Here is an 18,436-nt window from a genome sequence, read left to right as displayed (position 1 = left end):
CTACTTTGTACTTTTACCCTCCTTGCAGGCATAAAATTTTCAAATAATTGGCGAATTAGATGGTTGAAATATTGTAGCTTTTCGTCAACTGTCGTAAGAGACCAAACATATTCCAGTCAAGCAAGGCTCCCTGCTTATTCAACTCACTATGATTGATTCGTTTAAAGTCCTTATTAGAAGTTCGCTTACTGGTTTCTGATTTTTAAAATTAAGGTTGTATGATAAAACATTAGTTCATGATCTGAAACTCCATCTAGAGGAAATTGATCCAAGTGGTTAACATTTTCATTGTCACTAACCCCAAAAAGATCCAAAAGATTGGGTTTACAATGGGGTGCGAAGCGAGTAGCAATACCTAACGATTGAAAGTTGCCTATCATACTTTTGGAAGAGGAATCACAACATAAAAGGGCTATATTTAGATCACCACATACGATAATGTGCTCATAAGAGATAGCGAATTCAGCCAGTTTTTCAAAAATGACTGAGATATAATTTCTTTTGCTTGGATTGTATATGCAGGCGACAAGACACTTAAGGTTGTTATTATTGAACTCAATAAAAATGTATTCTACTTGCTGAGAAAGTTCAGATCTGCTGATTTCTTTCCATTTAATATAGTTTTTGAAATAGAAAGCAATGCCTCCTCCCCGCATCTTTGATGTCCTATCACTTCTCACTAACGTGTAGTCGCACAAGCCGTACGAGTTGTCATCAATGCACTCTTGGAACCACGTTTCGGTAATACATAATAAGTCTATATTTAAGCCATCGAAAATGAAATTTAAGTAGTCAATTTTCCCGGAATTTAAACTTCTAGCCTTAAAGCTACATATATTAAAACCAGTGCAGCTATTACATAAAAGCTTGAGAATTCCTTTAACATGATTTTTGTTAGCCGGTTTTGTTATTTCATTACACATCAGCAATATCAGTATATCCAGTAAACAAACTTAGCTTTTTTTTTCGCCAAGTTTGGTCCCCCATAAAGGACTAGTGTTGCAAGCAACGCTTTTTCGGCAATTAGGGTGTTGTGCAGCTATTTAATGTGGTGAAAATTATTTAAGACTGGAGAGATTTATTCACATGGAATTGGAGATAGTGATGATAGATTTACTTTAAAGAAAATGTGAATCTGCGAAAATATCTTTTCAGCAGATGAATATACTTTTTAACTTTTTCCCCGAAAATTTACATACAGGCTGAAATTATGCGAGTAACATTCAAATATCGTCGCTTGGATGGAAAATTGCCGGAAGCGTCATTTTGACAATTTGTAGTTATAGATGCAGTTATATATTTTAAAGTAAGATATTTCGATTTTTTGTTAACTGGTTTTTGGATATCTTCTTTAGTTTCCGAGTAATTGACTAAGACAAGATATTACAAATAGTTATCTGTTCTTCTTTAGTTTCCGACATATTCAGCCTTATCATGAGTTTCATTTTCTAGAACCGGGTCACTCTTTCATTTTTCGTTTGGGTGTATTCACTACAGGTGGATGAAAAAATTATTGGAGAAATTTTGTGCGGGCGAAACTCACGATTAGGCTGATTAGTAAAAAGTATCGTTAATTTATAAAAAATTGTTATCTCATTTTGGCGTATATAATTAAAACTGATTGCAAATTTTTTGACAAATGTCGTATACGACAAAATTTTATTAAACTCATAAATGGTTGACACTAGACTAAAAAAAATAAGATAATTTAAGGATCTCGTGAACTAGTACATAGCATTCTCCGACTCTTTGGAGAAAATCTGTAGTCGTGTTTCTGAGAAATTGCATTCCAAACTTCAATCGCGAGTTACCGAAAGTATCTTGTAACAATCTTTTATCCAGGCGACGATATAACATTTAGCTAAAATATGCATCTAAATAAATTATAATTGTCATTATTTTCGCAGTGCGAGTATATGCCAGACGAGTAACAGGTATATACATAGAAGTATACCTAAATTAGCGCGCTGAGCTTGTATATTATCTCTCTCTAACGCATTAACTCTATATACGTCAAAACCAACGCCCGACAAAGTTATGTCTGTATTTGATAATGGCTCTATGACAAAATATTCAAGAAATGTATTCGTAGATTTTTATTTACTTCATTTCATACATTAATATTGCTCAGATTTTTTTTAAAAGTACCAGAAATAAATATTTAATAGAAAACTATTTCACTTAAGCTTAACCAACTTTTAGTTGCTCGGAGCTAGTTTTGGAACGCATCATGAAATATTTTCATAGACGGTAAATGCAACCCTGGGTGAATCATTAATGAGCTGAAAACCCAAAACAAATAATTAAATTTGTGGATTGGAGCCTTTTGAAATGGCCTTTAGAAACGGCAATGAATTTCACATTATTCAAGGAATTGTGAATATACCGGCAGGTTCTGCAATTCACTTCCGAGTGAATTTGATGCGCTTGGAATTCAAGTTGGTAGGGGTTGAGATTCACTCGGAAGTGAATTGCAGAACCTGCCCGATAAGCTGCTTTCCNTTTCACATTATTCAAGGAATTGTGAATATACCGGCAGGTTCTGCAATTCACTTCCGAGTGAATTTGATGCGCTTGGAATTCAAGTTGGTAGGGGTTGAGATTCACTCGGAAGTGAATTGCAGAACCTGCCCGATAAGCTGCTTTCCATTTGGTGTATTTGCGGTTTATACCTTCAGAAAGTTAAAAAAAAAAACATTTTCTATTTTTATTTATTATATATTTTTGAAATAAAAATACTCCACCTTGTACAGCAAAAAATTTCTTTAAACTATCTTGCGCAGGAGTTTGTTGATCTTATCTTCACGGTTACCGAAACCACAAACCTCAACGTAGTGATTCTCCTTCTTGCGTCAGCCACCGGCTGGTGCTGAGCTTGAATGGCCACAGGAAGTTGGAGGCTTTCGTGAAGTGGGATCCAACAGTGAATATTTCGTGCGCCAAATAATCAACGCACTGAATATCGTGCTCGTTGCGCAATTTGCGTTCGATCACAAAGTTGTCAGAGATTAGGACACGTTGATGGTTGTGCTTGACAATTCCACGTTTGTTGATCAATTCACGGATTGATTTAAGATTTGGATAACCCCATGTGATATAGGGTTCGGCAATGCGTAGCGTATTAATGGTTCAATTTGATGAACAAACCGTAGTTAAAGTGGCGAAAACGGAACAACAGTAAAACTGTACGCACTTTTGGTGCAAATTTGTTGATACCGCGGATACAGATCACAAAAGCCAATTTGTCTTCTGCAGGCACGTAGAATGAGCCGCGTTTCTTTGGCAGGCGGCGCAACTTATTTTCACGGTGTCCATCACGGATATTTTGCTTGATATTTCAAAGCATGCACCAAGTTTTCACGTTTGCCGAGTGCAATCACAGCAGAGCGCTTTAGTTTACGCTTGATCAAGGTAGCACGTTTTCTAACCTGCTTCTTGCTGAACTACAGCTACGACTCGGGGACAGCAGGCAGCTTCCTGGAAGGTTGTTTGGGGACAGGTAATAAGATCAACGGAAATAAGGTCAATTGACTTTATTTCCCACCCTGGTGCGAAATAAAGTCAATTGACATTATTACCTTTTTAAAAACGAAATAAAATCCATTGACATTATTTCTCTTTCAAACATTAAATTTTCTTAGCTTCGAGGCGGCCCGCGTCAGCGCGCCACAACGCGCGCGCCGCGCTCGCGCCCCACGTACTCCGCGCGACCGGCGCGCACACCACGTCACGCTACGCCGCGGCCACCGCCATCCCCCCCCTCCCCGTCTCCCTCCGTACTGTAACGCAGATAGATTTATTTATTTATATTCAATAAAATACCCTCTATCTGCACACTTTTCACAAAGATGAGATTCTGATATAAAAATCCACCTAAGCTTTAACTGTCATCAGTGATATTAATGCCCCCTTATATAACGACACGTAATAAGTCCCAGATGGTTTCTAAAATCACAAATTAGTTTTTGTGCAAATTGCAGATAGAGGGTATTAATGAATTCAAGCCCTCGATATTTCACATTTTTTTATTTGTAAGTTATTAGAAGCAGGGTTGCCAACTTGGCTCAAACCGTGCCATTTGTCCCTATTTTACTTCAAATGGCACTTAATTTTTCAATTTGGCACAAAGTGCCAAAATGGCACTTTTACAAAAAAAAAATACATTTCAATACATCTTTGTGAAATCCTCTGCGTGCACTGCTTTTTCTCAACTAAAATTTTCTAATTTATAAAAGCTATTCAACTGGTTTATCTTATTTTATCATTACACTTTTGTTTGGAAAATGTAGCTTTATTTTATTGCTAAATGTGAATGATTAAACGGAATTACACCTTTTTGGGCACTTTTATTTTTCTATTTGGCACATTTTGGCACTTTCTTATCCTCAATATGACACCTCATAACTAAGGATAGTTGCCAGCCCTGATTGGAAGATTTCTGCTGTGTTTTGGGGAACAGCTTGTCTGCAGTAAAAAAGCATATAATTTGTGTTTCAAAAGTGTGTGAAAACCAATCAATTAACTTATATGATCTCGGTTCCGATATTAAATAATCAATAATTGGTTATACCCGCATTTTGGCACATTGGCTCGTTGAATGTGCCATCTAATAAATAGTGTCGTCATTCTCCTTAGCTGCTGTTAAATGATGTCGTCACAAATTGCTGGCGGAGACATGAATACAGTGTAAGAAAATTCTTTTTCTATAATTGTTTCCTTATGCAAAAGTTGGTTTCTTTTCCACCTTAGACATTCCGAATTCGTTCAAAATATGCTAATTTAAAACACAGAATTCTTTCAGTGTTCCTCCGGGGTTTTTGGGCATGGACTGTTTCTTCAATTTAATAGTCTTCGCTTTATTTTTGTGGAAACGAAACATGTTTTGCAAGTTATGGATCATTTCTACACTCTTTCTTCAAATATTTCTCGTATTCCAGCTGTGCGCAGGCGTTTAGTTTTTTGCATCGTGTCTTTACATATTCGTAATTTAAATTTTTTTAATAAAATCAATTGGTGGTAGTTCATGATTGTGTGTGGATTAATTCACAGCACTGAGGATTTGGCAATAACCTTTTTCATCTATTAAAAAACAACACTTTCGGGGCAATGTTTATTGTAAGAACAACATTTTTTTCTATGAATCGACATACTTTAAGCATTGTTGACGCTATTTCCATTTGAACGAGGAAATAGCGTCAATGACTTTATTTCCAACTTTTTGTTGACTTTATTTCACTTTTGAAAAGATAATAATGTCAATTGACTTTATTTCGCACCAGGGTGGGAAATAAAGTCAATTGACCTTATTTCCATTGACCTTATTACCTGTCACCGGTTGTTTGCCCTTTGCTTCAGGCTTCTTACTGGCCGTGGTGGCAGTCATCTTAACTTGTAACTTAGCACGCTGAGAAGGCGAAAAAAGTCCCCCTAATGTTTGGAGCATATCTTAAATAACGCCACTCGATTTTAAACACAATTTCATTTAATTAAATACTTTTTTAATACATAGATATGCTGCAACCAGGCACTTACTTTCCCAAATTCCATCCTGCTTATCGGCATAATTTTCCAAATATGCCTGCTACTTCATTAGTAATAACTCCATCTTCAAACTGCGCCTTCTTTGTTGCCTCAACATATCCTAAAAAGACATAAATTTACATTAAACAATAGAGATCGCAAAAATTAGCAAATAAAATACTCCCTTTGTTTTGTTTTATTGTCAAATTTCTGAGAAATGTGAATTCACCACGATGCGATACAGAAAGAACAAGGACCAGGGATGTAAGTTTAAGTAACTCTTTTATTCAGTGGCAATGCGCAGAGCGTTCGGGCAGCAATTTAATTTGTATCAAATATAACATTAAACGGTTGTTCTAATACATTTTTTGATATTATTAACCAGAGTACATACATTATATGGTATTTCTTTTAAAAATTAATGTACTATTTATATGCACTTTTTTTCAAATATTTCTTAAGTTTCATTCATGAGTGCTGAAAAGCAACCATGCGTGTAAGAAATTGTGTGCTACCTAAAATTTCACCTCTGGAAACTTTATCCCCATAAAGGACTTCACCACAGTTTTTTTACTGGATATACTGAGTCAGCAATAAATGTATGTCGAATGGGGTATACAAGGTGAATTGGCATAGGTAGTCAGCAGAAATAGTGTTGAGATAGAGAGAGTATAACAGGAAAGAATGTAAAACAATAACAAGATATAAGAGATAAGCCTTAACTTGAACATACAAATAACAGCATCACATAAAACCATAGCTGGGCTACAATGTTTCTGCACTTATTTGCTAAGAGCTGCTATACTTTCTATGATTTTCATGTCTGTCACATTGATTGCATCAGTTTTAGGTTGAGCTCTAACAAATACATGGCCACGAATCGAGAATGCAGATGTTAACCGCCTTTGCTTTTTTAGCTGAGTAGCAAAGTGCATCAATTCGCGGGTTTTCTTTGTTAAGCACTCGTGTATAAATAGTTTCCCTTCAACATTATATCCCATGTCGCGAAGAGAAATTGGCCTTCTCTTTTCTTTACAGTAGTTTGCCACTGATTTCAGCAACAGAGAGCAATCAGAAGCTGAGCTCAGTTTAACGATGACGGGAGCATTAGTGTTATTACTAGTGGCAACTGTAGGACCCAATAATCACGTCTTAGAAACGGCTTGATGAATATGCTGTCAAATAAACAGCTGATAAATGTAAACAAATGAAATTGCAATAAATAGAGATAATTGCGCCGATGGTACTTAGAATTCAACGCTGAGCAGCCGCCGCGTTGAAAAAATCGTTCAAAGTTATAATGAATTAAACAGTGTATAATTATATTGCAAACATCTTAAAAAAATTTATTTAGAAACGTGGTATTATTATAAAATATTTTAGTTACTTAATCACATCAGTAATATAAAATATAATAAATTTGTTTGCAACTGCCTCCTGACAAAGCGGCGTTGAATTTAATATAAGCGGCGTAAATATTTTCTATCAGCTGTTTATGCTAAGCCCAACACGTTGAGTTCAGGTAGCGTAATAATTTTCCGCTGGAAAAAATAGCGGACAGTTGCCAACTGTTGAGCTGAGCGGAACTACTCAACTGTTCGTTTCTAAGACAAATAGCCAACGGTGAGGCAACAGCTACGTCTTATAAACGCGCCCAATGGCAACAGCTGTCAAAATTTGTATTTATTTACTAACAGAAACCAACAAATTGTGCAGAGCTAAAGTAAACAGAGTTTTTCGCTGAAAATACATCGTTCTTTAAAGAAATGAGTACCGAATAAGATGTTTTAATATGTTTCATATTTGTATATATTTGCACATTGTATTTGCAAATTATAATAATTATAATTGGGCTAGGAAAAGTGCAGGTTTTTTTACGAAAACCTTTCTTCCAATGAAGGAAGGACGTGTAGAACACTTTTTCAAAGCTACACGTATGACGGTTCCTATTTTTCAACTGCTTTTATCACTCATTCAAGACGACTTGACAAAAGAGTGTGTGCGAGAGGCAATATGTCCCGAGGAGCGACTTTCAATCACTTTATTGTAAAAAGGAATAAATTACCTAAACATACAAGTATGTTAATTCATATTATATGTTATTTGAGCACAGGTATTTGGCGCATGGAGTCTCCCATCAGGCGTTAGCTTGGAGTTACAAACTAGGAAAGACCACTGTTCGGAACATCATCTTGGAGACTTGTGAAATTATTTGGAAAGTTTTGCACCCATTCTATGTTAGTGAACCATCGGAATCCCAATACAAGGACATAGCTGAAAACTTTTACACCAAATGAAATATTCCAAATTGTGTTAGTGTTATAGATGGAAAACATATAGCAATAAAGTGCCCACGTAATGCTGGATCAAGTTTCTTCAACTACAAAAAATATCACAGCATTGTGCTAATGGCCACTTGTGATGGGAGATACACATTAACATCAGTCAGCGTTGGAGGGTTTGGTGGGCATAGTGATGGAGGTATTTTTTTTATTGTATACAAGTCCATAAACATAAATTTCAACACATTTTCTTAAGGTATTTTTCGAACAACACCTTTTGGACGAGCACTCCTAAACAATGAGTTACCTCTACCAATAAGCATACCACTAGTTGAAGGAAAATCACCACTTCCATATTTCTTTGCGGGTGATGCAGCTTTCCCTTTACGTTCCAACTTAATGCGGCCATATCCGGGAAAAGCACTCAACAGACAGCGACGGATTTTTAATTATCGTTTACCCAGTGCTCGTCGAGTGATTGAAAATGCATTCGGCATTTTAGTGGCGCGCTGGAGGATCTTCAACCAAACTATTGGAGCTGAACCCCACAATTGTGAAAAAATAGTTCTAGCAGCGGTAGCATTGCATAATTTTATCATGTTAAATGACCAGAAGCGCTGGTATTGTCCAGAAAGATACGCCGATTACGAAACAACGGATCACCTAATCCGTGAAGGAAACTGGAGCTTGGATATAGAGGATGAAAGGTCAGCACCCAAGCCATCTCGGTCTTTCATGCGCAATGCAAGCAAAGAAGCTTTTAAGCTGAGAAATGATCTTGCTGACTTTTTCGAAAATGAAGGTGCTGTGGACTTTCAAAATAAAATTGTTGAACTTTTGTATGGAAGCGCACAGTAACGCACGGTGCACATTAGAGCGATACGATAAGCGATATAATATGAAATCCACATCGACATGCGCCCAGTGCACATTACAGCGATACGACACGCGATACCATATGCGGTGTGATAGAAAACCGGGTCGCTCGGGCAATACGCAGGCGATATATGTCGCCGCAGTGTCGCTGTCGTGCAAGTGTGGACAGTTTTCATCGCTTCCTACCAATTTCCCACGTACTCAGCATATCGATGTCGCTTTCATATCGTATCGCTTATCGCATCACCTATCGTATCGCTCCAGTGGGCACCGTGCCGAAGAGTACAACTCCACAACAAGTTTTTCAGGCATTCAGCAATGGCTGAATTGTGTAGCTGAAAGCCTTAAAAGCGCCAAACGCCTATTGTGGAGTTGTACTCTAAAAACTTTGAAAACTGATCTGAAATATATGTATACGCATAGTTGCCAACTTGGTGCTTTAGGCATTAGATTTAGTGCTTTTTGAAAATTAAAACGCCAAAAAAATTACTTAGTGCCTAGTGCCTTTTTTAGTGCATTTTTTAATTAAAATTACTCCAAGATGGTTAAAACCTGAAATAATTTGAAATATTATAAGCTGTGGTGTCTCATGAAGATGCGGAATTTACAAGAATATACAAATTCAAATGCACTAAAATACAACCATAATTGATAAAAAGCTGAAGTTGCAAACCCACCTTGTTGAATTCTATTCGCGTTGAAAATGCTATTACGCAGGTAAGTTAAGTATTTATTTGTTTCTTTTCTAATTGTTTGTACAAATTTTGATTTTTTTACCACCTGAGTAAAACACATCCTTTCTTGGTGCTGAATCCAAATCTGGCCGCACAATTGCTCTAGTACTAGATATCCTACCCCCAGATTGCCAAAAACACGGTTTTTTGCGATATTTGTGGTTATCAGCCGGGCTCCCATTTTCATTTACTTTTGCGTTTTCGTAAAAATCGTACATTTTTATTTTTGGGTGCCCTTGAGTTCGCAACATTTTGTTATCGATAAGTTCCATTTTCCACATCGTTTCCAGCATTCTTAAAAGCCATCCCTTGAAGGTATGCACCAATTATCGCACATGTATCGTCCGCACCAAATCGTAAATCTTCGTTGCTTCGATAAATTTTCGTTGCCCAAAATGGAGATGTGTATAATAAATAGTGAATTAAACAAATAAAATCAACATAAAAAGTTAATTTTAGGACGCCAAAAATATCGCAAGATATAATGGGCATAATCAAAAATAAATTTAAACTAAGCTAGCTTGGCATTTATGTTAATTTTGCCATTTACTTTTCATTCCACCGTCTCATCGGCAACCGATTTGAAACCGCAAAAATTTTCCGATTTGCGAAAATTGGAGCACGTAATTTTGCGATTTGAAAACTAAAACGCTAAATTTTTGCGAATTCGGAAACGGGAGCCCGGCTGTATATAATGAAAACATCAAATTGTTGCGATTCGATTTTTGTTCTCGAGATATACTAGTTTTAATAGTACTTCGGTATTACGTCGTAAGCATGAGGCATCATGGCATGTGTAGAGGCTATTCAATCGTTATGAGCGAAAACGTTTTTTGTATTGATTTATGTATGTATTCTTGTAATATTGTTAATTTTTTTGCATTTGTTAAATGCAAACTGTAACGAAAAAAGCATCCTTTGATTAAAAAAAATTTGGTGCTTTTAGTTTGGTAAAACGCCTTTTTCCAAGTTTTTGGTGCTTTCTGAAAATAAAAAGTTGGCAACACTGTGTATACGTGTCAGACAAAAAATAGGCTTTTATAGTCCTCAAAAATTTAGTGTAAGAAAGTACAAGTTTCAATTTATTACTAAACCCCGTTGATTTTTGATAAATTTTCGAAAAGAACTACTACATAAGCGCTTTGTATGGAAGGAAATGCATAACACTGTCAGCAAAAAAAATAACAAAAATTAACCGGATTTCGCAGTAACTTGAAACTTGTACTTTCTTACACTAAAATTGTATGGACTATAAAACTGCATACCAAATTTTTTTCTAAAAATTCATATTTTAAAGCTTTCAATTTTTAATGAAGCTTTATCGAATTTTCCAAATTTTTTAACAAAGTTTGAAATTTGGACTTACATTGTTTTTGTTAGATAATGAGCTACACTTGTATAAAAAAATAGTAGGCAAAATAAATAGCAAAAACTTGTTAAAATGTCGCGACCCTATTTTTTGTCTGACGCTGTAAATACCTTTTTCGACCTTTTTTTCCTGAAAAACTAGCTCAAAAAAGCTTTTTAAAGGTATGAAAAATTTTTTTTTATACACGTATTCCACCCGCTTAACTTAGCAGTAATAAAGCTTTTAAAAAACACAAGTGTTCCGACTTTCATTGCATTAAATGCCTTTCACATTTTAATTCACTTAACAAAAACAACAATTAAATACAAAAAAAAATAGTTTTTCATTGCACTTCATAGCGATTAATTAAAAAAATATAACCATAACTAAAATTATACACAAAACATACATACACTGGCAATCAAAAGTGAGTGCATGGTGTGTTTTGTTTAATATTTGCAATTTTTTTCATTTTGACCTTTTTAATTTAAATTTTTAGAAAAATTCTGAGTACGCAGATATGTCGGTTTTTAATTCTAGTGAAACAAGATCAAGTTTTAAGCGGCTAAAAAATCACGTTGTTTTTTAATGAATTTTTTTTCCGACGGATTTTGCGGTTTTTACCATATAAAAGGGAATTTCGTGTAGAATAATATACGCATGACCGTTTACAAACAAAATTAAAAAAATAACGCTATATATTACAAATTGCACTTGTTATATGCATTAAACCGCAAAATCCGTCGGAAAAAAATTCATTAAAAATCAACGTGATTTTTTAGCCGCTTAAAACTTGATCTTGTTTCACTAGAATTAAAAAACCGATCTCCGTACTCAAATTAAAAAGGTCAAAATCTTGACGAAAATTCGTTGAATTTTTCTAAGTTCTGTATAAAGTTTGATAGTTTAACTTATGTGGTTTTAATTAAAGCATGAACCATATTGTTATAAAAAAACAACAACAAAAAATTCACTTTAAAAACATTGCAAGTATTAAACAAAAAACACCATGCACTCACTTTTGATTGCCAGTGAAAATAGACTTCGACAGTCTTGCGTCCTAATTAAAGTGAGGAGGATTGGGTGCTATGCCCTCCACATAGTCTCCATGGCATTGCAGTAATTTAGAACATCATATACCGCCTTCTTTTTTACGGCCTTTATCGGTATTCGCTTCACTTTGGCTTCCACCGCTTTAAGGATGTGATGCAGGTCTTCATCGTCGTCTGCCTCTCCTGAGGGTTTGCGGCTTGCCACTAACTCTTTCATTACGCCGACAGCTTCTTTTAAATGCTCTTGAGCATCAGTGGCCTTATTTTGCCTTTTAGAGTGTTTTGCGGGAGTGGTATCCACAGTATCTGTGGACATATCTTTCCCATCATCGTCATTGCAAAATTCAAGTATGTTACTACTAGTCCGAGTTCTGAAAACGTTTTCAAAAGTTAGTTATTTTTAGAATACTTTTTTAAACCAAAATATATGCCTTCGAGGTTTAACGTGTTCTCTCAGAAACATCATACTGTCTATGAGAGGCCACGGCTCTATTTTGGGGGCCCCGCTGCCAGACGGTGCTTCTAAGCGCCGCAACTCCTTTCCAAACCTGTCTCGTAGGCTTGCCCAACTACGCATGCATTCCTGTTCTAAAATAGTATGAAAATTGTTAATTAATTTTTCTATACATTCATAGTAGACATACATATGTACTTACCAGTGCCTCCAACTTCGTTAGCTATTTCACGCCATCCCGCTGTCTTCAACTTAGGCAGCCTGAAGCCTTTCATGGCTTTGTCATATAAAAAATCACGGCGACGTACCGCATCAATCAATAACTCATCAAAATCGGTCATTTTTCTTAGTTTTTTTAAGTTCGTAAATTCAATTTAATTTAGGCGCCTATCGTTTTTGTCAACAAACAACTGTCAAATTGTCGTAAGAAGGCGGAAGAATCTAAAATCGACAGATCTTTGCGATGCATACCGTTCCGCCGCGTTCATTATATCTATTTGCATGCATTACACATACAATAGATAATTAAGTGACAGTTCACTCCGTTCCGTTACTTCCATTATAACCCAGGCTTCCATTATAATAAGGCAGAACGTACCGGGCGCAATTTACTGCAAGCATTTGACAAAGCTGATAGAAGCTGTTCGTTATGTTCTCTTCTTTTGTTGTTGGCAGGCCACTGATGATGACATCCGAAGATATGAGGTTATTCTCATGCTCGCTCATTTGTTCAGTCAAAGCATGTACGTCATTGCGAAGCTTTTCACACTCCATCTCGTTTTTTTTCATACGCTCATTAACGTCTTTAAGCGATCTTTTTAAATTTGCAATTTCCGTTGTTATCTCACCAATCCTCTCCAAGACACGCTCTTCAGATTGCCTCATACGTATTATTAGCCGTTCGACTATACTTTGCTTATGAGATTCGAGGTGAGCATCTAATTTTTCGAACCATACATTAAGAGGTAGATTGGTACTCTCAGCGCTCTGAGGCTTCTCTGCAGCACTGAAGGAGTCTTAGGTGAAGGGGAAGACTTACGTGTAGTTTTTCTTGTTGAAATTTTTGACATGCAACAACAAAGCAAAATTAAACAATCTAGAATGCACCAAGTTTTTAAGATTTTAAATCCGCACTACGTTCGCAGGTGACTTAAAGTTGCTATGATATCGGCACACTCGGATAGTTTAACCACTCACAGACACTATTGTATCAATTTAACCAATTAAAGCACACGGTGGATCGAAGAAAATATGGATAATAGTACAGCTACTTAAGAATGCGTCTACTCGCGTGACATTTGTGTATCAACTACTGTAACTAATGTAATTGCATTTACCCAGCTCAGGGCGGAAGTAAAAAGTAAAGAAGATATTAATGGTAAAGTAAATTTTTTTGATTTTTTAAATATTAATATCTTCTGGTTCTATAGACTCACCTTCTTTTTTTTTTGCTAAACGGTAGGTATTCCACACCACGGCTACTTCGGACCAGGGTTGCTAGGAATATTCGCATTCGCAATAATCAATGAGGAGCTTTTGAAAATGCGAATGTTGTGCAAGTGCATCGATAAAACGTATATTTGCAAACAAAATGGCAAATTATACCCAATATTTTATGCCTGTGGTCGTGGGAGTATTTGTGTAACAAAATTGGTCACATGTCATATTTATGAACTTTGATAAAAATTTATTTAAACATATTCACCCTCATTGCGAGAGAACGTGTCGAATACAAGTCGTTTTAACAAGCTTTTATTTAACTTGGTCATCCCGCGGAAATTTCCTATCGATTTTAAACTAACTTTCCGACAAGCTACAGACTTGAAATTTTCAGCATTTTCAGTTTCAATCACGATGACAATGCAATATAAAATATAAATTAATTCCCTAGATGGTCCAGGGGTCTTGATACAAAGGCGGTCAAAACACAGTAAAATTTATAGCTAACAGAGCGTAATTTGCCAAAGAACGTAAAAACGCTATGAATTTGTTAAATAATAAGTATAGTTTCAGGCGCTAGTAAAAGATATACCGGAAATTAGCTTCAGCTGTGTTTAACTGGCCAAACTGTTAAATTTCAGGCACTTCTGTTAAGAATTACATTATTTGGTTTCCTCACACAGGGAGTTAGTGAAATACAGTGATACGTTAAAAGGCACGCAAAATGCACATGCATGCATCTACAAAGTATATACTTCTAATATACCGCAGGCGAAAAAATTTCAGTTAGTACGATGTGCTTCTTTTGAATACTGTTAAAGCGATGTGGATAATGCTACATAGTCGTGTGCCATGGGATGTTATAGGTAAACGGAAAATAATTGTCTATAATCAACACAGATACCGAAGTGGTCAAAAGGCTTAGCTTAGGTGAAAATGCTTCAGTTTAAGATAGAATTTACATTTAAAGAAGTTTTCTATTTAAACCAACAAGATAAAATCTTTATAAGAGCTGTTTGCTCATAGAGCGCTACTGCTATGCATATAACAGAGAGTAGGTGACTTCGGTAATGATGTTTAACTGGAGGTTAGTGTTAGCCAGAGATGGCATAAACAACCCTTGGGGCCGTTTTTTCAATGTCTAGTTATCACTACCTCCCAGTTAAACGTCATTATCGACATTTTTCTACCGGTTTGTGTTAACCGGATATTGAACGGCCCGGTTGTTCAATGTTTGATTAGCACTAATCAGAGGTAGAAGCTCTGGTTAAAACCGACTGCTTTATCGATCACATGTTATATGCACGATGTCGAAAACGTCGATAATAATGTTTAACCGGCAAGTAGTGATAACCAGATATTGAACAACGGCCCTTATAGCCCAGTTATGCATACTTGCACTGCTATACCATTTTTACGCAAAAATAAAAACTCAACAGAATTCTACATGTTAAGTGCTATGCGTTGGGTAACCGCTTACACGCAAATCCCATTTAACAGATTCTTATGTGACAACTCTCATGCAACGGTAAGTATGCCTAACTGGGCTGTTAGTCAATTGTTGTCGTTTGACAGCGTGAAACCCTCTGTAGTGCGTTTGCGATTCAATTTCAGCGTTCTACGTAAAAATTAGTTAATCAAATAATCTCGTGTTAAAGACATAAATCTGTAAAAGTGCTCTAGCAAGGTTACAAAAATTTTAATTTCCTGTGCAATCATCTTAAGAGCGCACATATGAACATATGTACGGATATACATATCGTCGATGTTTTTGTAAAACCGCCCATCGGCCAATTGCTAAACCGCCTATGTATCTTACGGCACTCAGATTTTACAGGAGATCGAAAAACGGTTTTTCTTTGAAGACATTGCCTAGATAGACGGTATTTTCTCTAGCCAATATTTTACAAATCTATTGTTTTAATAACGATTTTACGATTCCTATGGAAAAAATACTGGTTGCCTGGAGTTAAAGGTTACCAAATCTCATTTTTGTCACAATGACGATTTAAGCGGTTTTACAACTGGCCGATGGGCGGTTTTGCAAAAAAATCTACGTTATGTATGTATGTAGTTAACTTACATACATATGTTTCCACAGAATGCTATATATTCTTGCAATACTACATATAAATACTAGTTCGTTCGAAAGCAGGTATGCTTTTCATATTTAAGTATGTATAAATTTCCAAATAATTTGCAAAAATCTCCACATACAGAACAAACATAAAACCAAAATGTATACTATGCACTTATGTTAGCTTTAAATTTTAACGTTTTCGCAGTTTCCTATGTCTGTTGTCATCTTAAGCAGGGATCACAGTTGAGTAGTTCCGCCATTTTTTCCATTGTACAATTTTATCGCTACCTGAACTCAACGTGTTTTGCTCAACGTAGACAGATGATCGCAAAGATTTACGCAGCTTATATTAAATGTACTATGCTCATATATGGAGAGTCATCCTTTAATAAAAATATTATGTCCTGACTATATAAAAGAAAACTAAAAAGTTCAAAATAAAATAATGTAAAAAAATTTATTTTTTTAAACAAGCTTTTATTTAACATGTACAATCAAAAGAATAAAATAAAGTAGTGAAGAAAAGATTTTATAGCAAGAAAATCTTGTAAAAACTGCACTAAAATCAATAAAATTAAATAAGTTAAGATCTCGTTAAAGTTACTAAAACCCGAATAGTAAAAGGAGTTACTCAAACTCTAACGAAAATTACTAACCATTTGTACTAATTTACTTCGTTTTTAAAAAAACTTGTGGGCGAATTCAGCGTACATGCATTGTTGGTTAGGTATGTATATGTACGTATGCAGATATGTAAATGCGGGTTCGCTTTTCGCGTGACAACATTTTTTAAAAACGAAGTAAATCAGTACAAATTGTTAGTAATTTTCATTAGAGTTTGAGTAGCTCCTTTCACTATTTGGCTCTTAGTAACTTTAACGAAAGCTTAACTTATTTTATTTTATTAATTTTAGTGCAGTTTTTACAAAATTTTCTTCCTAAAAAATTTTTCGTTACACTACTTTATTTTCTTTTGATTGTACATATTTAATAAAAGCTTGTTTTAAAAATTTTTTTTTTCTATTATTTTATTCGAGAGTCGAATCGTAACGAAAATTTCACGTCATTGCCTAAAAATTCCACTCGACTAGTGTATTAAATCGAAAGTTTGGCAGCACTGTATAGTTTTCGACGATTTCCTTCGCTTACTTATTTCAGCATGACAGTAGTAGTGGTAAAACTGTCCCCCTACGTCTCCCTTCTTTGCTATTTAGAGTCAAAGATTAAGCTCCTAGAATAGGGATTTCCAGCAGAAATTGTCAACGTCTGACCCCCGCGCCGCGCTCCGCCGTTCACGCGCGGCGGCGTGGGGGAGCGGGACGCGAAGGAGAGTAATTGCATGTTTAAGGTGACGTTGTAGTTCAAGGCGGTTTAGTAGTTTTGTTGCGAACTTTTTCCATTGTTTAAATAAAAGAAATATAAAAATTTGAAAGCGAAATAAAGCCATATGGCTTAATTACCAATTGTAATTGGAAATAAAACCATATCGAATTTATGGCCTTATTACCAAAAAATATGGCTTTATTTCCAATATGGCTTTATTGCGTATGGCCTTATTGCACCCCACCGTTGAAAGCACCGCTCAGCAGAGTTAGAACTCCGGCGTGCTTAAATCGGAGTAAACCAGAGTAAAACGTAGTAGAATATGAAACTCAGTAAACCTTTTATACATTATTCGTTTAAATACTCATATTTACATAGATGTATATACACAAATAGGTAAGACGAAAATTTAGCATTTTTTTAATAACCTTACGTAGTTAGTTTTAAAACGGGAGAAAAAACGACTTCGTGTTTTTTTAGGTTTAGATACCGCAATAGGTCAACTTTATTTTTGAAAGAAAATTTAAGTAGACTCAGCTATCCGGTTTTACTCCCATCATGGTTGATTAATACGGGTTATAAACGGGCTCACTTATATGCATAATCAGCCTTTATTTGCATTAACTCATGCATTTTCCTCTTTTAAATGCGCATAAGCAGCCGAATTTTCGAGGACAGCACTGGTGGAAACGGTCAGCTGTTGTCTTTTGTAAGTAACCAAACAAAGCAAGCGAGTTTCGCGTCCGCGGTAGCCGAGTAGGGAGAGTTGCGTGCTACAAGTCTGTAGGTGCCAGGTTCGATCCTCAGTTGGAGTGATTTCCAAAAAACTATTATTTTTTATTTTATTTTTTTAAACTTTATTTTATTTATATATTTGATTTTACTCTTTAATTTTAATTTTGCTCTACATACTGGCATATGTAGTACGTAACCAATTATTCTTAAAATGATCTCCTATTTCATGCAACTCAGCTAAGGTTTCAAGAGAGAGTTCATGACGCTTCTTCCAGTTAAAGGGATAATTAGTGAAATTTTCTTAATTACTTATACTTGGAAAATTCGGACATTTTTTAATTCGCATGAATGCGATAGTAAAAAACACAAATCTACTACGGGAATTTAGTTTAGTGACTAGCACAGCTGCCGCATGCTCTCGCTTTGTATATGTACGTACTTCGATTGAGAGAAATAGAGATTGCGCCTGTCGCGGTACCGCTAATCCGCTCTTTGTGATTTTGACAGAATCAGCTGCGTGCGTGACGTCATCTTAGTGCAATTGTTGATTGTGAGCATACCAATAAGCCAAATAACAATTTTAATATTTGTG

The 18,436-nt window shown here is 35.7% G+C and overlaps 1 protein-coding gene and 2 pseudogenes across 1 annotated transcript; 1 reads left to right on the top strand and 2 right to left on the bottom strand.

The window, feature by feature from the left end:
• Positions 1 to 2,570: 2,570 nt before the first annotated feature.
• On the bottom strand, positions 2,571 to 3,494 carry LOC108361948 (60S ribosomal protein L7-like; annotated as a pseudogene).
• Positions 3,495 to 7,184: 3,690 nt separating this feature from the next.
• LOC108361951 (uncharacterized) lies at positions 7,185 to 9,068 on the top strand (annotated as a pseudogene).
• A 2,697-nt stretch (positions 9,069 to 11,765) lies between these two features.
• Positions 11,766 to 13,643, bottom strand: LOC108361947 (transcription factor Adf-1-like). The gene is made up of 2 exons (XM_017614739.1): positions 12,469 to 13,643; positions 11,766 to 12,400 (listed from the first exon to the last, which is right to left on the bottom strand). The coding sequence occupies exons 1-2, from the start codon at positions 12,605 to 12,607 to the stop codon at positions 12,213 to 12,215; spliced, it is 327 nt and encodes a 108-aa protein (XP_017470228.1). The 5' UTR covers positions 12,608 to 13,643; the 3' UTR covers positions 11,766 to 12,212.
• Positions 13,644 to 18,436: the final 4,793 nt, after the last annotated feature.

Source organism: Rhagoletis zephyria, unplaced genomic scaffold (genome assembly GCF_001687245.7).
Source record: "Rhagoletis zephyria isolate East Lansing unplaced genomic scaffold, Rhagoletis_zephyria_1.1 Rzeph_scaffold_00887, whole genome shotgun sequence".
In the NCBI taxonomy this organism is placed as follows: Eukaryota; Metazoa; Arthropoda; class Insecta; order Diptera; family Tephritidae; genus Rhagoletis; species Rhagoletis zephyria.
The sequence above is the reverse complement of the archived record's forward strand: the minus strand, read 5'-3'. Positions and strand labels throughout refer to the sequence as shown.

Bases quoted from the DNA above. Each gene is read 5' to 3' on its own strand.
- LOC108361947 (XM_017614739.1), bottom strand. From the start codon at position 12,607: ATGACCGATTTTGATGAGTTATTGATTGATGCGGTACGTCGCCGTGAT. The intron at 12,401-12,468 runs GTAAGTACATAT...ATACTATTTTAG, and splicing joins TAACGAAGTTGGAGGCACTG to AACAGGAATGCATGCGTAGT.